Here is a 24265-nt window from a genome sequence, read left to right as displayed (position 1 = left end):
TTGCCTGGGGGTGCCGGAGCGGGCGGGGCCTCGAAGAAACCCCAGCGCGGTGCCACAGAGGCTGCTCCCCATTTGGCCCCCATAACCGGCTGCTCTCCCCACCCCAGGCGCCTTATCGAAGCGAAGCAGTAGGCGGAGAAGGCGGAGTCGAGCGGGGAGGGACTGAGGCCACACGGGGGGCTAGCGGTTCAGAGGGCCATCGGCTTACGGACCAGACCCTGGGACCCAATTGGCTCGGCTCCCGCGGGCGGAACAGATCTGATTGGCCGGTTTACGAGCCCACAAGCTCTATGGTTTGCGCGGAGGGCTAGGTGAGGACAGAGGAGGGGGCTGCGCCTAGCCAGGGCCCAGGTAGGTCCATAACGCGTGGGTTCCCTCGTGTACCGAGCTCAGGTTCTGCTCAGACAGACACATTCTCGGCTCCCGCACACAAGAAGGCCCACGCTTGTCTCCCCACGCTTGGTAAATCCGGACACTAACGAAAAGCCCCTAATTGAGGTTTCCACGACCCGATGCGCACTGTACACATGCGCTCGTGCACACTCCGGCACACGCACACACACGCACGCAATACTCGGCTGTATCCAGAGGCAACTGGGCTCTGCCTCCCACCCCCCCTTTTCGCGTTTGTGCGCGGGGGCGCTGAGAACAACGGTCCTTGACTCTCCTAAGCTAGCGTGATCGGGAGAAGCCTCTCTTCGGCGAAGGAGGGGTGGAGCTGGGAAAGGGGAAGAGACGCGCTCCCGACATTTGGGATTCCGGAGACGGCGGAGAGCGGGACCACCATGAAATCCCCTTCCCGCTCTTCCCCTGCTCCCCCTCAGCCCTGCCCCGCCACACCCATCGCTCCGCCCGGTCTCAGCATCGCAGAAGTCGTCAGCGGCGGGCCTGCCTCTGTCTCCTGCGTTCGAATGTGTCCAGACCCGTTCCCCAGGGATCGTTCGCGGAGCTGCGTCCCCCCACCCTCCCCCCAACTCCTCGCAGGGAAGCCGTGGCCGGGATGGGGGCGGGGCCTTAGGAAGGCTTTTTGTGCCCTCACAGCTGGGGAAGGAAGCGCGAGGTTAGCGCCACTCTCAGCCGGCGCGTTTCCCGATTCCAGTGGAGAGGCTCCGGTGGTGTCGGAGCCCCGTCCTCTCTTTCTCGGTGCCCGGGAGATCAGAGTAGTCTCCTCCCCGCGGGCGGGACTGAGCTGACGCGTGTGGGTTCCAGAAACCCTCGGCTGAGGCGTCGCAGTTCACACCTACTTCCCGCCCCCACGCGCCCGGACTTGGAGGCCCAGTGGCTATTCTTCTGGCGCTGTGGCACCTTGGCCTGGGTGAGCGAGGCTCGGTGGGGACGGCTGGGTGCAGGGCCGAGAAAACCAGCCCTGATCCCCAGCAGCGCAGGCCGCTGGGAAGGTTCCCGTGGCTCAATTTAATTCAATTCAGCAAGCATTTATTACGCACCTACTATGTGCAAGACTGGTAAGCTCCGGTGATAACGAGCCAAGGATGCTCCAGGTGCCTGAGGGTCTCTCGTTTCTTGCTTCCTCACGCTTCTGAGCCTCGATCCTGCTCTCCTGCTCCTCTCCTCTCTCCTTCCTCTCCTGTCCTCTCCTCTCTTCTCTCTCCTCTCCTTCCAGCCGCCTCTGCCTCTGCCTCCTCCTCCTCCTTGGATACCAAGTTACCAACGTTAAACCAATCCCCAAGCGCAACTTGGCCTCCTCCACACCCTGCCCCGCCCCGCCGCGCCGAGCCCAGGCAAGCCGTCCTCCCCGTTTCTCCCTCTCGTCCTCTTCCTCACCCTCTCCATCTCCGCTTCTCCGCGCTCCGGCTCCGCCGGCAATGACCTTCTCTCAGCCGCTGCTGCTCCGGGCACTGCTCGCCCTTGTGGGGTCCCTCTGTCTGGGACTGCTTGCCATCTCAGGTAAGAGTCACCCCATCCCACGCCTGTAGGACCTGGACAGGGGTAGGTATCCCCGACTCGCAGAAGCAGCTGATTCCCCGTGGAGCTGCGATCCGTCTCACTGTCGACCTCACCACCTCAGCCAGCCAGGAAAGAAGTGAATGATAGCCCATTCCGCTTAGGCCCCCAAACTCGCTCCATCCCCCACCCCGGGCCGTGCGCGCTCCCGCCCGCCCCCGCGACACGCGGCTTGGGGGGCCAAGGATCTCCGACGTTCCTCTCATTTTTACCGAGTCCCGAAGCTCTTGACATTACTTGAAGGATCAGGAGGAAAGTGAGACTCGAGATTTCTCGTTCACTTCCAAAGAGCCCAGAGGCATAGGAATGCCAGAAATCCTGGGCCCGGGGTTCTGCTCCGTCCCCGGGAGCTGCGCGTCCCTGGAGAATGATTAGAATTGGGGGTGGGGGATTCCTGGGATCACTGGAGCGGGAGAGGAGGCGCTGAGCTAGGATGGCTTTCAGAAAGCCAACCGTCTCGGGTCCCAGACCGGTACCTCCCTGAGGGCAACCTGGTCCCCACGTAGGGGCGGCGCAAGAGCCATACTGGGCAGACCTGCAGCCCCGGTCCGCACTCGTGGAGCGAGGGGGCTCGCTGTGGCTGAACTGTAGCACCAACTGCCCCCGCCCCGAGCGGGGCGGGCTGGAGACCTCGCTCAGGAGGAACGGAACGCAGAGGGGGCTGCGCTGGCTTGCCCGCCAGCTGGTGGACATCCGTGAGCCTGAAGCTCATCCCATCTGCTTCTTCCGCTGCGCCCGCCGGACCCTTCAGGCGCGTGGGACGATCCTCACTTACCGTGAGTGACGGTGGAAGGGGGAAGCGGACCCTCTGCAGTCCTCCCCCCGTCGATTCCATCCTTCCTTCCACTTTCCCCGCACCCATCTTCACCTCCACGGAACTCTCCAATACACCTGGTGTCCCCGAGCCCCTTGCCATCTCCCATGCTCCTTCAACCCCTTAGCCCCCTTTCTTCTCGGGAGTTCCCCTCTCTCCATCTTCTCTGTCTTCCGTGTCCTTGTGCCCTTCTCCATTCCGACTCGGCATCCCCCTCCTTCTTCCAGCCTTTCACCGGGCTCTTTTGTACCTTTCTCCTCTCCATCTCACATTTCTTTCTATTCCCTCTCCCCTTCCATTCCCATTCCTTACGCCCCTGTGCCCATAGAACGACCAGATCGAGTGGAACTGGAGCCACTGCCTGCCTGGTTACCTGTGGGTGAAAACTTCACTCTAAGCTGCAGGGTTCCGGGAGCTGGACCCCGGAGTAGCCTTTCTGTCACTCTGCTTCGAGGAGCCCAGGAACTGAGCAGGCGGAGGTTCCCAGGAGAATCTCCAAGAGCCAGGGGCGCTATGGCCACGTACACGGCCACTGCCCGAAAGGAAGACCACGGAGCCAACTTCTCTTGCCTTGCTGAACTGGATCTGAGGCCCCACGGACTGGGGCTCCTTCAGAACAGCTCCACCCCACAGGAACTCCACACATTTGGTGAGTGGGAAGGAATGGGCTAGCTTCTGATCCCTATTAGGGGAGCTGTTGGCTCCAGGGAAGAACTTGGGAAGATTCCGGAGTTGGATGACGCTAAATTTGTCTGTGCTCACCCCATGTGCAGCCCCAATTTTCCCCTTTGACCCTGGACCCTAACTCTTTCAGAAGAGCAAGGTCCACTCACCTCCCCTTTCACTGGGCTAGCTTTCCTTTCCTTATTTCTTTCTGTCCTCACAGACTTGGCCCCAGGGCCTCCTAGCCTCAAATTCCCCAGGCTCCTGGAATTCGGCAGGGAGCAGCTGGTGAGCTGTGAGATGGACAAGCTGTTCCCTGCTGATGAAGCCCACATACAACTGGCTCTAGGGAGCCAGACGTTAAGCCCCAGGATCATCCTGGATGGGGACAAGCTAACGGCTATGGCTACTCTCACTGTGAAAGAGGAAGAAGTTGAGGATGAGGGGGACCAGGAACTCACCTGTACCGTGACTCTAGGAGGACAGAATCGAAAGGCCCAAGGAAACCTGACAGTCTATAGTAAGGAGGTGACAGGAGGGGAAAGGGCTGGCCCTTAGGAGATTAAAGGGGAAGCTGGGGAGGGAAGCTAAGATCTTGACCTCTGGACTCATGAGCTATGGCTTCCCTTCCTCCAGGCTTTCCTCAACCCAACCTCACAACCAGTGAACCCAGTGTCAGGGAAGGCACTTTTGTGAATGTGACTTGTGAAGCCCGTCCAGGTGCCCAGGTGCGGCTGGATGGGGCTCCTGAACCACCCCCAGGGGAGCCAGCCTGGCTCACACTGACTGCTAGTGAAGAGGATGATGAGCGGGTGTTCACCTGCGAAGCTCTCCTGGAGGTGAAGGGAGAGATACTTCGCCGGAACCAAAGCCTGGAGCTCCAAGTTCTATGTGAGTGCACCTGTTTCACTATCCCTCAACCCCTGTCTCTGATGGCTGATCAATATTCCCACAGGCTCTTCCTAACATCCAAATCTGACTCCTTTTAATGTAATTGAATCACCTTGCCAGCTAGCAACCAAGGTATCTTCTCAAGGCATTTTGAGCAGAAATACTTATTACAAACAGATAAAAAGGAGGAAGGGTTTTGGACCTGAGCCCAATAACAAGAGTCAAAACTCATCTAAGCAAGTTCTGCAACATGAATAGAGCCAGGACAATCTTGTTTCCAACAAGGCACTCAACTGTAAAAAGTCCTGGGGTTCCAAACAAAAATGGTGGGGAAAGGGGTTCAAACTACAGCTTCCATGAAAATAAACTAAAGGGATATAATTTGAGGAGAAAAAAAATTAACCGGGGAATCAAAGAAGAAAGAATAGGCAAAAAGGAGGAAGATAATCTAAGCCCTGAAAAAAGGAAGAAAGGGGATAGCTAGATGAATAGAGCATGGGCTCTGAAGTCATGAGGACCTGAGTTCAAATCCAGCCTTAAGACACTTAACAGCTTATTAGCTGTGTGACCCTGGGCAAGCCACTTAACCCCAATTGCCTCACCCCCCCACAAAAAGGGAAGAAACTGGAATTTGGGGATCATGATGGGGAAGAGTGTGACAGAGGGAGGTGACTGCAGGATTCTTATTGCTAGAATGAGTTGTTGGAGACAATAAGGAGCAGGTGGATGACATCACAGAAATACAGGCTAAAAGTTGGAAGGACCCCTTGATGTAAAGAGACTGGTTAGAAGACTATCCCAGCTGGATGGTGCAATGCTAAGGAGCTGAAACTTCAGTCAGGAAGATTCAATTTGGCTTCAGACTTAAGATAGCTGTGTGAACCTGGACAAGTCACTGAACCTTGATTTAGCTCAGTTTCCTCATCTGTAAAATGGGGATAATAATAGGATCTATCTCATAGGCTTTTTATGAAAATCAAAGAGATAATATTTGTAAAGTGCATTGCACTATATTAATGCTAATTATTATAATTATTATTATGATAGCCCAGATGAAAAATAATAAGGGTGCTATAAAATGATGGTCCTAGGGATTCAAAGAAAAGAACAGATGGGGAGGCTGTCATACAGTTGGGATCTGCCAAGACTTGGCAAATGATTAGATATGAGAGGAAGAAGGGAAGAATCAAAGAGGATTTCAAATTAACTAGTCAGTGTAACTAGAAGGATGGAGCTGGTTTCAAACTCAAATAAGGAGGATGGGCTTGGAGCAAGAATAATTACTTTGATTTTTATGTTTCAAAGTTGCAAAATGCTTTTCATACAAGATTTCATTTGAGTCTGACAAAGGCTAGTTAGTTACTACAGGTACTCATTCACACAGCTAGTGAGTGTCAGAGGGAGGAATTAAACATCTCATTAAGAACAGATCTGCAAACCAGGTCACACTGAATAGAGTAAGAACCGTATGTTAATGGTATGAACCATAGAGATACACAATAGCCAGAAGACCCTGAAGGGTGTCAGTTCAGGAGACAGATGAGGATTGTGTACATGTGTTGGGTGTATTAAATAGGAAATTATCTGAGTAGAACTAATCATTAACTCCATGGGAATGAAAGATCACTAAGGGAATATACAATTGCTTTGGGAGTGTGATATGACTAATGATCCAGCAAAAGGGACTAAAGAAAAGTAATCAGACAAGTATCTTAAAATCTCAGAGTACAAGTCCAGAGACCATTGAGTTTAACCCATCCTGGCCCAAGTGGCTAATCCCAAGCTTTGCTTAGAGGAAGAGCTCCAGTTTGGGGGTGGTGGGTGGGAGAGGGGAATTCGTTCAGACAGTCCATCCCACTTTTGGAGAATTCAGTTAGGGAAATCATTCCCCACATCAACCCAAAATCTGTCCATTTGATTTTATAACAAGTTTCTTTTTTTCCATTTGACATCTTTCAAATGAGCCACCGATATTCCATCCAAGTGTTCTTTCTAGGCTTTTTTGAATTCTTTTAAGTGATTCTCATCTTGGGCTTTTTACAATCCTGGTTGTGGTTCTAAGGGATCATTTGGCTTGAATGTTAGAAGTCCCAGAAAGGTAAAATCTATGAGAAATGAGGAAAGAAAGAATCTCTGATCCTAACTGCCCCTCTCTTGATTTCTGATCTCTGACTCTACCTCACTTCTGCCCCAGACTTTAATTCCTGTGACCTTAGGTCAAATCATTTCACCCCCTGGGTATCTTAAAAAGGAAAAGTCCAGACTATAATTGTGATTCACCACTTCACGCTGATTTTGTCTCTTACTTGCGAGCCTCCAGGCCTTTTGTGTAGAACTGAGTCAGATCCACTTTGAGATTCAGCCCTGAACTTTGCACAACCGACAGGGAACTCCCCTTTTTCCCTCCAGACGGGCCACGATTGGACGAGGCGGGCTGCCCGGGGAACTGGACGTGGTTGGAGGGGATGGAATCTACCCTGCAGTGCTGGGCCCCAGGGAATCCAAGCCCAGTTGTGGAATGCGTCCGGCCAGAAGGGGGGCCGGCCATCCCTCTAGGCCTCCCCCTGCCCATCAGCAGGGATCATGCAGGCACCTACCAGTGCACAGCGTCCAACCTGGTGGGCAAGACAACCAAGGATGTGACGGTGGTGGTGGAGTGTGAGTGACACGGGGCCATTGTACCTCCCCTCACCCAGCCCCTCTGGAGGGAGGGCTCCCCCGTCCCAAGAGGGGCGGCGGAGACTGGGGAAAGGGTCAGGGGGCACGGCCAGAGTGCTGGACATTGGCCAGTTGGGATGGCGCAGTCCGGCAGAGGAGAAGGGCTGGACCCTTCTATTTTCAGAAAAATGTTTTATTGAGGTTCTTGGTTTTTAAACTTTGCTGTCACTTCCCAATGACTTCATCCCATCATTCAAAGTCCCCACTTGGCAACAACTAAAGTGTGGGGGGAACCTTTCCTTCCCTCCCCCAACGCCCTCCCCTCTGCTACCAGATGGGCCAGTCCTGGATCAGTCAGGTTGCCCGAGAAACAGACATGGCTTGAGGGGACAGAGGAAGTGCTGAGCTGCTGGGCTCTGGGGGTCCCGAGGCCCACTGTGACCTGCACCCTTCTGGGGCCAGACTGCTCCTATTCACCAGGGAGCACAAGGGCACTTATCACTGTGTGGCCACAAGCCCTTGGGGCTCTGCCTCCACAAACATGTCTGTCACTGTGGAGTGTGAGTGGAGAGGGGAAGGACCTGGGGGGGGGGCGGCCGGAGCCCCTTGGGGCCTGACGCTTTCTCGTCCCGGGCAGATGCTCCCAGTTTTCGGGAGGTTGGCTGCCCCGGTGCTTGGACCTGGGTCAAGGGCTCTGACCACCAGTTCTCCTGTGAGGCTGATGGGAACCCAGAGCCGGAGGTGCTGTGTGCCAGGGCTGGGAACCTGAGCCAGGAGGAGACGCTCTCCCCTTCCCGGGGCGCCCCCCTGGGGCACGACCCCGCCCCCGGGCTCTACCACTGCAACGCCACCAACAGCCGAGGCTCGGCCAGCAAGACCGTCACCATCCGGGCCGAATGTAAGTGGGGGCCCGGGCAGGGGAAGGGCGCTCACCAGTGCCATCACGCTAATCCGGCTGCCCTCTAGCCCCACCGCAGATGGACGAGGCCAGCTGCCCCAGCCACCAGACGTGGCTGGAGGGGAGCCGGGCGCCTGCGCTGACGTGTGAGGCCCAGGGCAACCCCCCTCCCAGCGTCCGGTGCTCCCGGGAGGGCCCCCGGCGGCCCGAGAAGCCCAGCGTCTCCCGGGCGGATGCCGGGACCTTCCACTGTGTAGCTACCAACAGCCACGGCTCAGACACCAGGATGGTGACCATTGGGGTGGAGTGTGAGTGACCAGAGCTGGGAAGGGCTGGGGGCGGGGGAGGGGGGAGGGCCCCAGGCCAGGTCCGACTGGGGGTAAGGGGCTTCTCCACCTTTAGACAGGCCCCTGGTAGCGGAGCTGGTGGCCGTGCCCCCAGGCAGTGTGAAACCTGGGGGCAACTTCACGCTGACCTGTCGGGCAGAAGGCTCCCCCCCAGCCCAGTACAGCTGGCGCACGCCACCGGGCGCCTCCAACATCGGCCTTTCGGGCAACAACAGCACCCTCAGCGTGGCCGGCGCCCTGGGCAGCCACGGGGGCGTGTACGAGTGTGCCGCCACCAACCCCCACGGCAGCCATGCCCTGCGGATCACCGTGCACGTGGCTGGTAAGGAGCCTGGGGAGGGGGGAGCCCACGGAGAAGGGCCATAGGCCCCAGGAATGCGTCTCAGTGACCCGGCCCCTCCCTGGCTGTCTGCAGGGCCCTGGCTGTGGATTGTCGTGGGCGGAGTGGCCGGAGGGGCCTTGCTGCTGGCTGGCCTGGGCGGCCTCTCCTACTACCTCCAGTCCACCGCCTGCAAGAAAGGAGAGTACAACGTGCAAGAGGCAGAGAGCTCCGGGGAAGCCGTGTGTCTGAACGGGAGCGGGGCTGGGGGTGGCAGCGGGGGCACGGGCACCGCGGGCACCTCGGGCACCGGGGCTGAGGCCGAGGGGGGAGGGGCCGAGGTGTACTCCATCCAGCTGACCTCCACGTGAGCCCCTGCCTGGGGCAGGATTTCCCATACCCTTGTCCCCAGCCGGGTGGGCAGCCCTCCTGCACATATTTATTAACTGATGTATTTATGGAGTCTGAGTGCCAAGACAGCTGTGATCCAGGACCCCTCGAAGCCCCCACCTCCTGCCCCCTGCCTTTTCTATCCTTTAATAAACTTTTTATAAATGACTCAAGTCAGCTGTGTCTGCCCACCCTCTCCCCGCCCCCCTTCTCTGCACCTCCCTTTCTGTCCATCTTTTTCTGTGGGGAAGTCTGTTTCTATGTCTACCTCTTAGTGTGAGTCTGTTTCTATTTCTGTCTTTGCTGTGTTTCCAAGGCAGCCAGGTGGGGTAGAAAGCAGCGGAAGTTGGGGGCGGCGGGGGGGGGGGGGTGACCCCCACCGGGTACTGGCTAGGCCCCTAATTCCAGCCTCTGGTATCAGACTCTCCGAAGGAGGAGATGAGACTGGACTCAGAGTCCTTCCAGCTCTGGGGCTGGGGCCTAGGATCCTGCATCTCTGCACCACACCCTTCCCCTCCTCCCTCCTAGGCCTTCAGTCAAGGAACTTTGACACCGGAGCCTTGCATTGGGAGAGCTCCAGGGGCAGGGAACCATCCTACTGCGGCCAGGGCAAACACATCCTTCCGGTGGTTGCTCCCAGCCTCCAATCCTTCCCGGCCCGGCCTCAGGCTCCGAGGGGCTCAGATTGGGAGCATCAGCGCCAACCCAGCCTTAGCGGGGCCAGTCTGTCTCCTCCATGCTATCTCTTCCGGCCAGACCCACGAGGCTGTTCTGGCAGCTTCCTCTGGCCTGGGCGTGAGCGAGAAGGGGAGGGAGTGAAACCTAGCAGGCAGCTCTGGGCAAGGCCTTCTGCCCCCTCTCTGGCCCTGATAGGTGGGAGGCCAGAGCGGCTCCCTCAGCCCTCCAAGGTCCTGTAGGACCGCCCCCCCCCCCACAGAGGCAAGTTGGGAGTCTCTCCTAGAAGCCCGCTTGGGATTAAGAGTGGCCGTGGAGGACAAAGTTAAACCACCACAAAGTAAGTTAGTGGAAGAGCCAGCTCCAAAGTTTACCTCAGTTTACTCTGCCTGAGAAGCTACTAAAGTCCAGAAACTACGGTAGAGAAAAGGAAGGACACAAGGAGAAAAATTTCAATGCTTGAAGGAGGGAAGGGGAGTTCTCTCCCCTTATCCTTTCTTTTCCAGCCCCTCTAGGAGCTTGAGGCACGATCCTTTAGGATCATTTTTCCCATGTCATAAGTAGGTAAACTGAGGTAATGGGTCAACAGCTATTTTGTCTCTCCTGTCTCTAGACAGGGGCCCCTGAAATAACCGGTAAAAAACAAAACAAAGCACCCTCTGCTTTTACAACACTGACCTTCCCAACCCCGAGGGACGTCAGTTTGTGCCCAGTAACATTTCTGTAGTCCTCATTTCTGGATATGATTGACTCCTGGTAGGGGAAGAAGAGTACTGCTAGGACATGATAGGCTCCATGCGTACCTGCGGCAGCCCCAGTCAGCTGCCTCCCATCTGCAGGAGCCTCAGTCCAAGCCCCTCCCCCTCTGCCTTCCCCATCCCCGCCCCTGGGCTGGAGATCCCAGCAGGACGGAGAGCTTCACTTCTGCAAGGAAGGGGCCAAATGCCCGCCCATCAGCTGGTGCTTTCCCCCTGGTTTTTACTCCTCCCTCCAACTTCCTCTGCTGTTCCCACCCTAACAAATTCCCAGACAGAAGGACAGAGCCTGTTGTCAGAATTAAGGCTGGGAACTCCCTTGGCGAGTCTGATGGTATAGCAAGAGCTTCCTTGAAGAGATGGAAAATAGCCATCTGTGTACAGCACCCTCCCTCTCCCCTCCCCCAAAGAGCCCAGAAGGAATTGTTTCAGGGAACATCTGAGAGGAAGAATGGAAAAAGGTGAGGGCCAAAGTTAATAAGGTCAGGCCTTTCGCCACCCAATCAGACACTTGTCCTTTGCATGAACAGATCTAGTTTATTTCTGATTTTTAATGTGAAGGGGGTGATGGAGGTCATGGCTCTGGCCTTCCCACTGGAACAGGAATCCACATTTCATCAGGGCTACGCTCCAAGCCGGCGGGGATCCCTGCTCCCTCTCCTGTCCTTACTGCAATTTCTCTGGGGAAGCTCTTTTCTTTCTCCCCATGGAGCCGGGGCATCCGAGGCTGGACACTGGAATCGTGGCCTTCAGTCCCTTGGGGGCAAAGGGGAAGGAAAGAGGAATCATAAATATGGCAGATGTAGAGTCCTCCCCAGCCCTCCCAGTCCCATGAACCCTCATCCACATTCCTCTCCAGCTAAAGTTCCTCCCAGTGTGGTTAGGGGGAGGGGAGGTCCAGGGGCTGAGGAAGGGGATGGAGGGAAAAGAACAGGATGAGGAAACTCAGGTGGGCGGGTCTGGCACAGGGTCAGGGCCTGGGACAGTTCCTCACCTTTCCCGAGGGGGCCCTGTGGGCTACAGAGCCAGGCCCCACAACGAGTACAATGCCCAAGTGGGCAGATGCTCTTCCTGGGCACAGTCCAGCAGGCAGGGCAGCGGATTCCATACTTTTTATATCTGTATAAGGCAGTAGGTGGATGGGTAGCAGTTGGCAAGAAGCACTTACAGCACTTAAAGTTTTCAGAGCAAGTCTCATGCTTACACAGCCCCAAGAGGCAGGCTTGATCATCCCTTTTACAGATGAGGCAGCTGGAGTCCTCTTGGCTCCTGGCCCTGCGCCCCCTCCCTGAACCCCCTGACTCTCCAAGGCCCTCGAGGAGCAGGGTTCTCGCAGGCCCGTCCCAAGCAGAACAAAGCTTCCTTCCTCGTCCTGGGCCCGCCGGGGTCACCTCCCCTCCCTTGCCGCTGGCCCAGCTGGTACCTGATGCCACAAGCATTACACAGCGGGGTCCCGTCCTCCGCGTCTCGCCATAGCGGCGTTCTCTGGGTTCGGCAGGAGGCACAGCACCGGCTCCCTGAAAGGTCAGAGGGTGAGGAGGGAACAGTCTGACTGGATGCCTTGGGCCCATAGAAATGGCCCATCCCCCCCTCCCAGCTTTAATCCGGGTGACCACTGCGACAGTGAGGGGGAGAGCGAAGGGTGGTGGACAGGTGGGATCCAGCAGGATTTAGCTTCCAGCCTCTGAAAGCCTCCCACCCAGGGGTGGGCCAGAAAGCTGTCCCTCCCCTCCCCCCCCCCCCCCCCGTACCTGGGGAGTCTTGCTGGTTAGCCGCGGATGCCCCCATGGGGTTGGGCGAGGCCTCGGTGGGACTAGCTGAGGCCCCCCAGCTCCGGGAAGCACAGGCGGAACTGCAGGGGAAGCGGAGGTGCTTTAGGCCCGGGGGTCACCGCTGTTTCCAGCAGCTCCCGGGCTTATTTATGAGAAGAATCACTCCTTCCCTGAGCTTTCCACCTTTGCCCACGCCAGCTCATCCCCACGCTGCGGTCCCGTCTCTCAGTCAGGGCAGCAGTCAGCCCTGGGCCACGACATGTGAGGAAGAGGGTGCTGGGTGCCCCGAGATACCTGAACTGGGCAGTGATTAGCAGCTGGTGCCCCTCCTGAGCAGGCTTCAGGTGCATCCTCAGCACCACACCCTGGAATCCCGGCTCCTGCCCCTCGGCTCCCCGTTGGGGGCGGGGCTGTTTGCGGAGGGTCCTGCCTGCCAGGGCCTGGAGGCCAGGTCCCCTACCCAGTCCCGCTCCCAGCCCCACCTGCTTCCTGCTCCTCGGGGGGCTCAGCCTGTGACACTGAAGGCTGATGAGGGCCAGTGAGTCCACAGCATCCCAGGCTCGAGGACCCCCAGGGACCGGCAGGGGGGCCAAGGCCCTGGGGGGCAGTGGTGGCTCCAGCCAGGGCTCAGCTCGGGGGGCTTCTGGCACAGGAGCCTGCGGGAGCAGCTCTGCTGTCTCCTGGAGAAAGCGCAGGCCGGTCACTGCAGCTGGGAGGGCCAGCCAAGGAGTCCTAGAGCGAGCAGGCAATGGGATTAGCTGCCCCTCCCCCAGGGCCCACAGACTAACCCGAGGCCCCCAGGGAGTGGCCCCTGGCTGACCCTGCTTCGAGAACCCAGGGAATGTCCCCGGGGTGACCCCAAGGATCCCGGATGGAAAGGCTACTCGGGCGGTCCTCCCTGTCCCAAAGGGGAGTGCGAAGAGGTGGGGGGAAGGTCCGCGCCCTCATACACCTGCTTTCTGCAGGGCCCCGGTTCTCCCGGCGCAGGATTAAGGAGCCGGCGCAGGAAGAGCTAGGCAGCGCCAGGACCCCCTGGAGCTCGGGCTCCAGGCAGGGAGGAGCCAACAAGTCCCGCAGGACAGAAAAGTCCGGGGTGGGCTCCCCCTCCATGGCGAGGGCCGGAGACCCCACCCCGACCTCTGGCTATTCTGGCCCAGATCCCGCCCCCGCCCTCGGCCTGGGGAGAACTGGCCGCAGCTGAGGAGGGCGTGGTCACTGCCAAGGCCCCACCCCATCCTGGGAGAGCCGGACCCCCTGGCTTCGGGGCCCGCCGGTCCCGGCCAGGCCTGGGCTGTTACTCCACAGTCTCCTCCTAGATAGCCTACAGTTCTGGCCTAGGCCGGTCGTTGTAGAGCTCCCCGCGGAGCTCCCTCGCTGCTTGGGATCACTGGGCAGGGCGCTGCTATGAATCCGATTCCTCTTTTATAAGGTGGGGGGTGATTTCTGGGGTGTCTTAAATTCATCTCATTCGACCTTCCCACTCTGGGAGGAGCACAGAACTGGAGACCCAGAATCCTGTCCTGGCTTTGCTTCTAAAATCCCTGATTCACCTGGGCCAGCAATGCCATTGTCCTCGATCAGCGCAGTATATTATCAGACTATCATCTATGTTACCGGGTTAATTGTAAACCATAAGGCATTATGTAAATGTTAACCACTACATCCTAATCATCTGCTAGAAAACTCCACTTTTCCCCCAAATAGGAGAGCCAAGATAACTGGGTGAGGGCCCCAGCCTTTCTCAGGGCTGCCCCAGAGCCAGAGGACCTACATTTCCACTTTAGCTCGATTCTGCTTGCAGGTGTGATTAATTCTGGCAAGTCCTTCCCCTTCTCTTCTTCCTGTTGGACCACTGCCCCTGAGAGGCTTGCAATTTAAAATCCTCTCTTCTTAAACTTAACCTGTTGGTCAGGGCGATGGTGATAGAATTATGACAAAAACCTCCTAAAGCCCCACTCTGTCCCAAAGAGGTTTGACAGACTTTGGTGAGTAAAGTGTTTTATTATGGCTCTAATAGACACCCCCAGTTTGGGAGCCCAGGAGCCCCACCCCCTCCTCTGCCAGAACTGAAGCAAGAGAGGGACATTTTCTTCTAAAGTGTAAGTGTAGATTCCTCCCAAGAAAAGGGAGACTTCTTTGTGATCTCTCTCCTGTGCCCCCTCTGGTCCCGCGTAAGGTGTCCACGATCTGGCCATATTTGGTCAGCAGGCTAGGCACGAGAAGAGTAGGGCAAGAGGTGAGCTATGTCCATTAAGGGAGTCCTATGCTCAACCTAGGCAGCTACCAAGGCCTGAGGAAGAGACCCACGTGTCCAGCAGCTGCAGGTGCTTCCAGGCCCCCGCTGGTGCTTCCCATCAATGGGGTTTGGGGACATGGCCATCCACATAGAAGTTTCGAGTAATTTTCGGCAAAGTGAACTGAGCACCCTCAAGCTCCTTTGTCAAGATGATCTGGCAGCCCAGCCTTGAATTCTCCTGTAGCTGTGGGGCCATGTCCAGCATGTCATCCTCCCTGCCCAAAGAAGCTGTGGTTAATAAAGGAGCCAGCAGGTTCGGAGAGCAGTCTGCTCCTAACTCCCCATCTCAGGCAGCCCAAGGTCCGGACAAGGCCTGAACCACCCCCTGACCCCGTTTTCCGCTGGCTGCTGGAAGACACCTGTGGCCACTGATTACTGTGCTGCAGCATCTGCTTCCCAGGAAGCCTCAGTCCTAAAGCAGCCTCTGCCATCCTCATCTCCCCTCCCCCTCTCTCCTCCCCTTACCTTTCTTCAGGTGGAGGCAAAACAGCCCAGTGCTCCTCACTCACATAGACGTGGCAAGTAGAACACGCCAGGGAAGCCTCGCAGGCTCCTGGGGAGGGAAAGGACAGATACGGCCCTGTCACTCCTCCCCCTCGTCCCCTCAGAACCGGCCGGGGACAAACCCGCCAGCACAAGGGGAAGTGGGGGGGCAGCAGCTTAGCAGAAGTACGATGGGAAGCTGAGGGCTCAAGTGCACAAATACTGGGACGTTAGGGGAGAAAGGGGATCTTTCTAGGCTATCTCCGGAGGAGAAAGTGACCCCAAATAAAGACGGGAAAAGCCTGCAAGGGATGGGCTCCGCTCCTTTGCTGATTGCAGTGTAATTAGCACAAAGGTCCCGGAGTGACTGGCAGAGAAGACTTCAGAGACCCGCCTCCCATTCTGACTGGCACCTTGGAGGACCAAACACGTGCCTCCTTTCCTCCCGGCACCCCCTCCCTGCTCCTGGCGGAGGTGTGGCCGACAAGGCCGGGGAGGTCCGGACGTCGCGTGGCTAGTTTTTAAAATTATTACAAGGGAGGGTTGGAACGCGAGAGGAAGGGAAGGATTATGTCTATAAATGACTACGACGTAAACGAAAGCAATATAACTTTTCCTTTTAAATAATAGAATAAAATGCAAACTTAAAGCCTCCCACAGCACAACACAGCGGGCGCGCCGGCCGGCCCGCGACCCCTCCAGGTTTGACAGTCGGCGCTTCCCCGTCCGCGGACCTGTTCCCCTCCCCCCGCCCGCGCAGAAGGGATGGCACCGGGCGGTCCTCGAGCGCCCGCTTACCCTCCAGCTCGACGCCGTGCCGCTGGGCCAAGCGCAGCACGTCCTCGCCCACTCGCCCACTCGCGGGGATGCGCTTCCCCGAGCGGTCCACGAACACCACGTTCACCCTGGGGGAGGGGGAGTAGTCACGGAGAGGGCGGGGCTCGGCTCCCGCCTCTCCCCTTCTTCCCCAGGGGTGGATGTTACTCACAAGTCCCCGGAGAGAGGCTCCGGCTCCGGCTGCTGCTTTTCTTCCTCCGAGGGGCAAAGGCCTGAAAAACAGCGCGGGCCTTGAGAGCGGGGCCTAATCCGCAGGGGGAGGGGCCCCGGAGGCGAAAGGGTTAAACCCACTCATCACCCTGTCCCCCCACCCCTCCGCGGCCGACACGTTGTCGCTAGGGGAGGAACCTTCTCCCCTCCTCCCCTCCTCCAAGGACCTGTGCTCCGGAAGCCCCTGAGCCCGACCGGCGAGGAGGTGACAGCTCTCTCCGGTTCGGGTCTGGGAGACCCCTGTCCCCACCAAAGACCGCCTCCCGCCGTCCGTATCAACGATCCGGCGCTCACGCTCCTCCTAGCCATGGAGGCGGCCATGACAGACGCCACGTGACCTAACAGGGCCACCCCTGGCGCCTGCGTGAACTAACCATCCCCGAGGGGAGCTGTAATTCTCAGAATAGGCGCGCAGGTGGGCGGATTCAGGTAGATCTCAAAGGTGGATGCGTGAATTTTCGAGTTTGGGATTTTTTCCCCTAAAATAGTTTGTACAGCCTTTTGATCGCGCCTGCTGCTCAATGAACTTTTACATAAACGCTTCCCGCATACAACTGTTAAATTCAACCGAGTGATGTGGGACTGGAGACAAATGTCACAACTATGCAAGGTGTGAATTCCGAACTGAAGCTTAGAATCTGAAGCATGGGCAACATCTGGGTAAACCGTGGCTAGCCGGTCAAAGAATCAGTCAGGCGCCAGTTTTGTTAAAATCATTTTACTTAAAAACTTTAATTCAGCAAATGTAGATTTCAGGGGACAGTCATATTTACGAGGACAGAGCTACTACCCCCCACCCAGGGTTCCTGTAGGACAGACAGTGGAGGCACTGAAAACCTTGCCCCTGGAAGCTAGGGCTGGTCCAAAGACAGCGAGTCTGAGCCCAGAGCCCCGGGACGGGTAGTCCAACCAGGTCTAGCTCGGATGACAAAGACAAAAGTACAGATTAGGAGGAAATATTGGGAAGGTGGGAGTGAAAGGAAAGCATGGCAGGTCTTGGTGGGATAGGCGTATGAGGTGGTGTGCCAGGGGCACATGGAGGCACTAGAAGGGGTTGGCTCACTTAAGAGTTTGGGAGAGGGGCAGCCTACCCTAAACATCAGAGGCCCGGGATGGCCCTTTTCTCTCCCTGGGGGCATTTAAGAAGGTATCATTCTGCATGGAGACTTTGGCCTTAGGGCTAGCTAGGGGTAGCTGGGAGTCTCCAGCTGACATCATTGGGCAGAATTTCACCATAAAAACAACTAGGAGTGAAGTATGGGTGAAATGAAAGATAAAGCTTTATTTCAAAGGAGACCTCTGCAAATGCTGCATTTATAATCCAGCAGCAAGTCACTCTCCAGCTGACTGACAGAGGATGGGCTGGCTGAAAGGCTCGCCTCCCAATCTGTCCCTTCCTCTCTCAACTTGTTTGGTCCTGAGTTTTAAGGAGAGAAATGTAGCCCCAGCAGCTTCAGAATGAACCACAGATGCTGAGTTCTCTGGACTGGCCTGGGACTGAGGCTCAGGGCCTTAAGGCATCTGGGGACAGAGGAAGGGCCATTTCTATAAAGACTAGAAGCAGCAGCAGGGGGTGGGAGGCAGCCTCACCTGCAGCATTCCAAAAAAAAAAAAAAAAAAAAGGAAGAGGAGGGGCTAAAAATCACCTCTAACATATGGCTAAGAAATTTATAAAGCCATAAAGAAAATATTAAAAGTTGAACTTCCCGGGCTCCCTAGAATGAATGGGAATCAGGAAGCTGGGTTTTTCCTGGCTTCTTATTAAAAAACAATACACACAAGAAAGTAACAATTGCTAAAAAAAAAATTTAAAGGCAACCTACAGATGCAACATCTCCCTAAAGAAACTGCTGCATGATGTCCAAGGCACTCAAACCCCAGGATCCAGCATAGGCCCAGCCTGATGGAGCCACCCAGGGAGCCCAAGACGCCTCTCAAGAGACACCAAGGAGAAAGAGAGGAGCAAAACACACAACGAGATGACAAAGAATGGACAGAGGAAGAAAAAAGAATGAAGAAAGAGGTCACAGAGCAAAGGGTACTGAGGAGAAAGCAAGAATGAGGTCACAAACCCTGGGGGCCTCTTAAGGCTACAATGTTTTGGGGACAGGGTCTCTGGTGGCCCCCCAAAAGTCCAAAGTGGGGCAGGACAAGGACATTGCCCTGGAAGAGTGACATAGATCCCAGAGTATGGGGAGAAGATATCCTGACCCCTGCCCAATCTGGTCCCTACTTGTTACTGGGAGGATACCCCCTCATTTTTCTTCTTCTCCAACAACTGAAACACTGAGCCTCAAGAGCTACAGGGTCCCAGGGAGGATGTCAAAAGGTGCTGGTATTGGAGGGAACAACCCCCGTCCCCTGGCACAGCCATTTCTACTGAGAAGAAAGGGGCTGGGTCTAGGGGGCTGGCCCTGTCAGAAGGCAAGTTCTTTACATACAATTTGTTGTTTGGTTTTTTTTTTTTAAATTGGAAATCCCAAGAGTGAGCTTTAAAAGCAGTCTGCCAGCCTAGGGTAGGGTGAAGATTCTGGCCAGGATTCATTAGAATATCCTCTTGCGTTTTAGGTAGGAATCTGCATAATGGCCCCCCAGGCCCTGGGAATGCTGGCCCACATAGCCTCCTTCAGGGCTGGGCTCTGGGGAAGGAAGCAGGTGTGAGAAGCCCCGTTTCTGGCCACCCATGGGAGTCTGTGAATGCAAAGCACAAAGCAACAAGTGAAAGGTGGTCCCCCTCCCCCAGTCTGACCCCTCACCACCTGCTACCACCTGCTCCAAGCCATTTACCTTCATCAGGCTGCCATGGCTGTCAGGGCCAGGACCCAGACCCAAGAGACCCTCTCCAGAACCCATGGGGGACGTGCCAACAACCTGAGAGGTGAGGGAGCCATCAGTCTCAATTCCCACAACCCAGGCTTGCTAATCTCTCTGTCTCAGAGCCCTTTCACTAGATAAAGCTGCTCTTCCCCAAGGGAACTCAGACTGTCATGCTAAGATCTTAGCTCCCCCACAATTTAAATATAAGTACTGCTGTCAGGCTCCCCATCCCTCTAAGACTTGGGATTTCCCATGTCAGGTACAGGCAAGGGGTTCTTGGAATTCTCCTTCCCATCTTTTGCATGGTCTATTAGAGTATCTTACCTTGCTGAGGTGACTCTGCTTGAGGCCAGCCTGCAGACCACTGGTAAAGTAGGAGGTAGGGGAGCCGGAGTAAAAGTGAGGAAGCCCCCCACTTCCACTCCCCCGCTCTCCAAATCCACTAGGTGGGGGAGACATCTGTAAGGAGCCAAGAAAACAAAGGCCAGGGTGAGATTGTGGGAGAAAACCAGAATGGGATGGGCTGGACAAAAGGGACCTGTTACCTTATGTCTGCTATGCCCAAGTGGTCCTAGCATGGGTCCCACAGATTCTCGGGGATGGGAAAACATACGCCGTGGTCCTAAGTCCTGGGGGGGAAAAACCATACAGTTGAAAGAAAAAGGGAACTAAATGACTTCACAACAACCACCTCAATAACTATAGCCCAAGTGGTCTCCTTGATTGAACACTTCCCTTTTGCTCATATCTCAGCTGTAACAGGTATAGAAACCAGCCTCTCTATGAGAGAACTTGGGAATTTGCTCTTGGGTCATGATTAACATGAGCAGAAAAAGTCTGAGCTTGATGTGCATGCTGAGACAAAAACTCAGGAACAAACCAGGAATCCAGAAGAAGGGCAGGCATCAGGGCCTCAGGCCCAGACTTACCGATGGGTAGTCAAAGCCATAGCCATCCGAGGAGAGGCCGGCCTCAGCAGACAGACGGGTACTGGAAGCACTGCCCAGCATGCTGGATTTCAGGTTAAAGGCTTTGCTGCTTCCCCCTGGGGCCAAAGGTAAGAACATCAGCTCCTTGGAAGCTGCTCTGAAACCATCACCTCCCAACCTAGGGCTACTCCAACCTAACTCCTAGCTGGGACACCCTACTAGGCAGTACCTGTAGGCAAGAGACTGTGAAGGTTTAAATAAGGGTTCAGGGGGATCCTGAAGTCCTTGGGTGGCTCTCCCAACAGTGAGACCTGAAAAGGAAAACACAGTCACCTTCGGCAGAGACACAATGTCTGATAACCCAGTCTGCCCCTCCCCCAGAGGAAGGGTTTGAGCCTTACCCCAGAGGCTGGTGGGGGCCCATTCTCACTCAACTTCTGTAATCCACTGAGGACAGAACCTCGGAGAGAGGCAGGGGGTGAAGTGAGCTGAGGAGCTGAAGCCCCTAGTGCCAGAGCTTCACGGTCTCCTCCTGCTGTACCCAGCAGGGGTGGCAAAAGTGATGGTGGCTTCCCTCGAACTGGGGGCATGTCAGAGGGCAGGACTCCTCCTTGGAAGAGAGAATCTGTCATGAGCACAGGCCGCTCTTTAGCATACATGTAAAAGACACAGCTCTGTGTTTGAGCCTAATGTTTCTTGCCTGGCCTTTCCAAGCATCCCCAGGCTCTTTGCATTGCCCCATTATATGCAGTGTGCATCTTCTGCCCCTGGCCCTCCCCCCACTGTGGAATGGGTAGCAGCAGCTCAATTTACCTGCCGGTAACTCTCCTCCAAGAAGCGTGGGGCCAGGCTGGGCTCCAGACTGGAATGAACCCAAGGGAGAGTCTCCAAGGATTCCTGGTTTCTAGAAATAGTTTGGTCACAGGGTCAGCCATCAGGGATTTGAGCACTATTGGGGGGCAGAAGGTGGCCAGTCAAAGGAACCCAAGGGGAAAAGCATCAGCACCCCTAGTAGTGAGGAGGAAAGGGATGGGATTCAGGGTGATTGCCATTCCAAGGAGGCCAAGCAAAAGCTGAGAGGGAAAATCCATTATAGAAAGCCAGGAGATGAGGCTTATAAAGAAAAGGAGGGGCCAACAGAAAGGCCTAAGTCCCTAGGCTTAGCTAGCCCTGGGTAGTCTCTTCTTGGGTAATGGAATAGATTGTGGACTTTCAGATGGTCACAATGATCCCATGGCAAACTAGGTCTCCCATTGTCAGCCAGCCAGGCAGACATAGATAATTAAGTAAAGGAACGTGTTAAGAGTTCTACAGAAAGAAATGGAGAGGCCTGGTAATTGTTCCTGGTCTTATCTCTTAATCCCGGTTCTAGTGGAGAGCTGGTACAGTGTATGGAACTGTAGCCCAAGAAGGGAGGGGAGGTCGTACCTGCTGGACTTGGTTCTGAGTCTGTAGGGCGAGCTGGAGCAATGCTGTAGACAAAGCTGGGTTATTTAACAGGGGCATGGCTGGAGGTGCACCCAGGAGGCCTGTCAAAGTCAGAAAAACCAGTCCCATTCACTACTTCCCTTTTCCCACTGTATTTCCTTACTTCACAGACCATTCCCAGGCTCTATGCCCATATCACAGCAGGCTAAGGGGAACACTTACCCTGCTTGTTTCCACTCCCAGGGCCGTGCAACAGGGGATTCAGGAGAAGTTGTAGCGACGCAGGCGGGCCTAAACTACTGAGGATCTGAAGAATGTTTGGCTCAGGCAGTAGTCCCTTCCCCCTGTTCAGAGCCTTAAGAGACAAACCAAAGAACCCATTCATACTCCAGCATTTCTACACAGATAACCCAGACCTTGACCAGAAGGAAGAGATCCCAAACCTAGGGAACATGAGTCTCTTAATGAGCTTAGTGCTCTATGTCCAGGGAGATCCTACTCACTGTGGCCTGGGCAGCAATGAGGGCAGCTAGCATGCTTCGGCCAGGGGGACCCGGGGCACAGAAAGAGACTCTGATAGGGCTCCCAGCCAGGACCATCCCATCTGCTTCCTGCTGAGCTTCTTCAGCCATCTGTGAAGTCTCATACTCCAATACTGCAAATCCCTTCAGCTGTCCATCCTGCCCATATGCAAGCTGTAGAATAAAAGAAGAAATCAATGGGGAGGTCTGTCACTATCTATACTCCAGTTTTACGACTAGGCAAGTCAAGAAATCTAAAGTCCTGACATAACAGAAAAACCAAAAGATTTAGAGAGAACCCAAATTCAAATCATGGCTCTGGCATTATCTGTGGGAATGTTGGGCAAATCATGCCCTGTCCCCAGGCCAATTTTCTCAATGAAGTGAAGTGAATTCTTAAGGTACCTCTCATGACCCTCTTAATAAAGCTATAAAAACCTGACAACAGGGAGCCTGCTCACCTGGCAAAAGGTAGGAGGGTGTACAGAAGAGAGAGCCTGTCGAAGTTCATCCACATCACTGTAGCCTTGGGGTAGGTGGTCGACACAGAGGCAACGTGAATGCAATAGTGCCGGAGTGAGCTGGCTGGCATCTGTCCAATGAACATACAGAGTCCGGGGGCCGAGCGGCTTGCCCAGCAGGTCTGACTTAGCTCGAGCTGCTGAATCCTTCTTCATATACTCCACGAAGCCATAGCCCTTGGAGTGGCCACTGTGCTCACTGTACACCAGGAAACAGCGCTCCAGATTGCCAAAGGGCCTCACCAGCTCCTCAAACTGCTGCTGTGTGTAGCTTGGGGGCAAGTTGGCGATACAAAGCAGGGCATCTGTAGGCTGCAATTGCACCGACAACTCTTTGTCTCTCAAGTGGCTCTGGTGAAATGCACGGATTGCTGACTCTGCTTGTTCTCCATTCAATAGAGTCACAAATGCTAAGGGAAGAGATCATAGACTAAGCGCCCAAAGTGACGCAGCTGCCTTCAGAACCTCAGCCTCCTGACCTGGAGCCACCTCCCCTACTTGCACTCCCAGCCACAGCACCACTCACCAGTTCCCTTGTACTTGTCCACAAAACAGTACTTGAGTTCATAGTCACTGAGGAGGTCATGAACTTCCTAGAGAAATAGACATATTGAGAATGTCACCTGGAGTCTTAAAGCAGGGATCCTAAGGTAGAAAATGGAATAGGGATGAAGAGAACTTAGAGGGGATATGTGTGGGGGCTGACTGTCCTGACAGTGCTCCTGAGGGGCGACATCGTGTTACCCGCAGAGCTGGCGCGGTGGGCAGCACCCACTCCACAAGCGCTAATGCCCTGCTAGGGCCGAGGAGTGTTCGCCCTGAAACCCAAGAAGCCACCAGTGGGGTCCCTTCCTAGTGAGCTCCTTCTCAGCGATTCCAGTCTAACAAAATCCCCAACCACCAGCCTCAGATTCACATTTACAGCCTCCTTTCTTTACAAAAGTGCCCGCTCCTTCCCGGAAATAAGTGCCTTCCACACTTCCATCTCCACTGCCTCAAAGGGCACTAGACCACAAAACAAATTTTCCATTTTCCCAGCACGCCTGGAGGAAAAAGGGAACTGCAATGGAAGCCAGCCCAGAGTCGGGACCCGAAGGCTCACATCAGGCACCCGGGGAGACTTCTGTTTTACTAAGGCTGAAGGATTAGTGAAAAGAAGGCCGGGCATCCCTCTAAGTTTGCCCTTCCACAATTTCTGGAATTGGAGGCTGGCTGCCTCCCTCCCTTCCACCCCGAGGGCATAGGAAAAGGCCAAGAGCTAGTAGGCAGTCCATAAACCTGTTGTCTCTGGGCTATGCTGGACTGGCCACGAGCCTCAGACGTCCCAGTTTGGCGCAGCAGGTTCCCGGTGTGGAGATTCCCCGCCCCCCACTAGCCCACCGCCCTAACACCCCATCAGACCTACTACCAGCGTCCCTCCCAAGACCGTCCACGGTCCCTCCCCGCAACGTCAATCATCCGGCCTCGCCCAAATTGGTTGGTTGCTTCGGGGCTGCCACGCCCCTTTGATCTTTTCCTTCTCTCCCTTCCCCCCCCCAGCGCAGCACGCTCCCTAGGCGTACCCCGCCCCGAACTCCCACGTCGGTCTCTCCCACTACCCCCCAACCCCGAGGCGGAGGATGCCCCTCAGTCCCTCCAGCCGTCAGAGGTCTTGCCCGCGGGCCTCCCAGCCAGCCTCATGCGCTGTCTCTGGTCCGTGTCCGTGCCTCCCCCAACTCCATTCACACACACCATGAATATGGGTCTTTCCTGCCTCTCTCCTTCCCTATCTCTCCCCCATACCCCCCGCGTCACACCTGGTTGGTCACGTCCCCCGGGAGGCCCCGGATGAGGATCTTTCGGCGGTTACGGAACTGGCGCTCAGTCCGCTCCAGGCGGCTCCGCACCTCTTCGGGATCTAGGGGCGGCAGCTTCTCGTCCTGCGCCCTACGCTCCCCGACACTGCCCGCTTCGGCCTCAGCCTCGGGCTCCGGGCTCAGCGGGGGCCGGTGAGTAACGGACACGTCTGCCGCCATCTTGGGAAACCCGGCGCCTTCTGGGACCAGCGAGCTGGGGCGGAGCGGCCTAGAGCGGCAACGG

At 55.9% G+C, this 24265-nt stretch overlaps 4 protein-coding genes across 7 annotated transcripts; 1 reads left to right on the top strand and 3 right to left on the bottom strand.

Annotated features, from left to right (window-relative positions):
• The first annotated feature begins 146 nt into the window (after positions 1 to 146).
• Positions 147 to 9115, top strand: ICAM5 (intercellular adhesion molecule 5). Its single transcript, XM_074260737.1, has 10 exons — positions 147 to 1905; positions 2469 to 2738; positions 3105 to 3425; positions 3663 to 3959; positions 4076 to 4330; positions 6740 to 6988; positions 7626 to 7886; positions 7955 to 8194; positions 8289 to 8555; positions 8649 to 9115. The coding sequence occupies exons 1-10, from the start codon at positions 1824 to 1826 to the stop codon at positions 8921 to 8923; spliced, it is 2517 nt and encodes an 838-aa protein (XP_074116838.1). The 5' UTR covers positions 147 to 1823; the 3' UTR covers positions 8924 to 9115.
• Positions 9116 to 10889: 1774 nt separating this feature from the next.
• On the bottom strand, positions 10890 to 13977 carry ZGLP1 (zinc finger GATA like protein 1). The gene is made up of 6 exons (XM_074260716.1): positions 13097 to 13977; positions 12439 to 12876; positions 12124 to 12224; positions 11796 to 11889; positions 11367 to 11491; positions 10890 to 11128 (listed from the first exon to the last, which is right to left on the bottom strand). Exons 1-6 carry the CDS (start codon positions 13252 to 13254, stop codon positions 10947 to 10949), a joined length of 1098 nt encoding a protein of 365 aa, XP_074116817.1. The 5' UTR covers positions 13255 to 13977; the 3' UTR covers positions 10890 to 10946.
• Positions 13978 to 14125: 148 nt separating this feature from the next.
• FDX2 (ferredoxin 2) lies at positions 14126 to 16558 on the bottom strand. The gene is made up of 5 exons (XM_074260728.1): positions 16138 to 16558; positions 15912 to 15972; positions 15722 to 15828; positions 14906 to 14993; positions 14126 to 14655 (listed from the first exon to the last, which is right to left on the bottom strand). The coding sequence occupies exons 1-5, from the start codon at positions 16289 to 16291 to the stop codon at positions 14499 to 14501; spliced, it is 567 nt and encodes a 188-aa protein (XP_074116829.1). The 5' UTR covers positions 16292 to 16558; the 3' UTR covers positions 14126 to 14498.
• Positions 16559 to 16672: 114 nt separating this feature from the next.
• Positions 16673 to 24252, bottom strand: RAVER1 (ribonucleoprotein, PTB binding 1). 4 transcript variants are annotated; one of them, XM_074260640.1, is made up of 14 exons: positions 23983 to 24252; positions 22713 to 22779; positions 22127 to 22596; positions 21648 to 21839; positions 21367 to 21499; positions 21145 to 21245; positions 20530 to 20620; positions 20118 to 20326; positions 19946 to 20027; positions 19717 to 19832; positions 19333 to 19416; positions 19112 to 19246; positions 18758 to 18841; positions 16673 to 18661 (listed from the first exon to the last, which is right to left on the bottom strand). In XM_074260640.1, the coding sequence occupies exons 1-14, from the start codon at positions 24199 to 24201 to the stop codon at positions 18515 to 18517; spliced, it is 2130 nt and encodes a 709-aa protein (XP_074116741.1). In that variant the 5' UTR covers positions 24202 to 24252; the 3' UTR covers positions 16673 to 18514. The 4 variants fall into 4 exon arrangements, with proteins under 4 accessions (XP_074116741.1, XP_074116736.1, XP_074116761.1 ...); XM_074260635.1 differs by having other exon boundaries at positions 20118 to 20341; positions 23983 to 24242; XM_074260660.1 differs by lacking the exon at positions 18758 to 18841.
• Between the last annotated feature and the right edge of the window lie 13 nt (positions 24253 to 24265).

This window comes from Sminthopsis crassicaudata, chromosome 1 (assembly GCF_048593235.1).
Source record: "Sminthopsis crassicaudata isolate SCR6 chromosome 1, ASM4859323v1, whole genome shotgun sequence".
NCBI lineage: Eukaryota > Metazoa > Chordata > Mammalia > Dasyuromorphia > Dasyuridae > Sminthopsis > Sminthopsis crassicaudata.
This window is presented reverse-complemented; position numbering and strand designations above follow the sequence as displayed.

What these genes read in the sequence shown, in the direction of transcription:
- ICAM5 (XM_074260737.1), top strand. Translation starts at nt 1,824, where the DNA reads ATGACCTTCTCTCAGCCGCTGCTGCTCCGGGCACTGCTCGCCCTTGTG. An exon ending in AGGAAACCTGACAGTCTATA is followed by an intron (nt 3,960 to 4,075) that starts GTAAGGAGGTGA and finishes CCCTTCCTCCAG; the next exon opens with GCTTTCCTCAACCCAACCTC. An exon ending in CGTCACCATCCGGGCCGAAT is followed by an intron (nt 7,887 to 7,954) that starts GTAAGTGGGGGC and finishes GCTGCCCTCTAG; the next exon opens with CCCCACCGCAGATGGACGAG.
- ZGLP1 (XM_074260716.1), bottom strand. Translation starts at nt 13,254, where the DNA reads ATGGAGGGGGAGCCCACCCCGGACTTTTCTGTCCTGCGGGACTTGTTG. An exon ending in CTAATCACTGCCCAGTTCAG is followed by an intron (nt 12,225 to 12,438) that starts GTATCTCGGGGC and finishes CTTCCCCTGCAG; the next exon opens with TTCCGCCTGTGCTTCCCGGA. An exon ending in ACAGGGCCCCCTCGGGAAAG is followed by an intron (nt 11,129 to 11,366) that starts GTGAGGAACTGT and finishes TTTGCCCCCAAG; the next exon opens with GGACTGAAGGCCACGATTCC.
- FDX2 (XM_074260728.1), bottom strand. Translation starts at nt 16,291, where the DNA reads ATGGCCGCCTCCATGGCTAGGAGGAGCGTGAGCGCCGGATCGTTGATA. An exon ending in GAGCCTCTCTCCGGGGACTT is followed by an intron (nt 15,829 to 15,911) that starts GTGAGTAACATC and finishes CCCCTCCCCCAG; the next exon opens with GGTGAACGTGGTGTTCGTGG. An exon ending in TTGCCTCCACCTGAAGAAAG is followed by an intron (nt 14,656 to 14,905) that starts GTAAGGGGAGGA and finishes TTCTTTGGGCAG; the next exon opens with GGAGGATGACATGCTGGACA.
- RAVER1 (XM_074260635.1), bottom strand. Translation starts at nt 24,201, where the DNA reads ATGGCGGCAGACGTGTCCGTTACTCACCGGCCCCCGCTGAGCCCGGAG. An exon ending in GGCCCCCACCAGCCTCTGGG is followed by an intron (nt 20,028 to 20,117) that starts GTAAGGCTCAAA and finishes TTTCCTTTTCAG; the next exon opens with GTCTCACTGTTGGGAGAGCC. An exon ending in GCCATGGCAGCCTGATGAAG is followed by an intron (nt 18,662 to 18,757) that starts GTAAATGGCTTG and finishes TTGCATTCACAG; the next exon opens with ACTCCCATGGGTGGCCAGAA.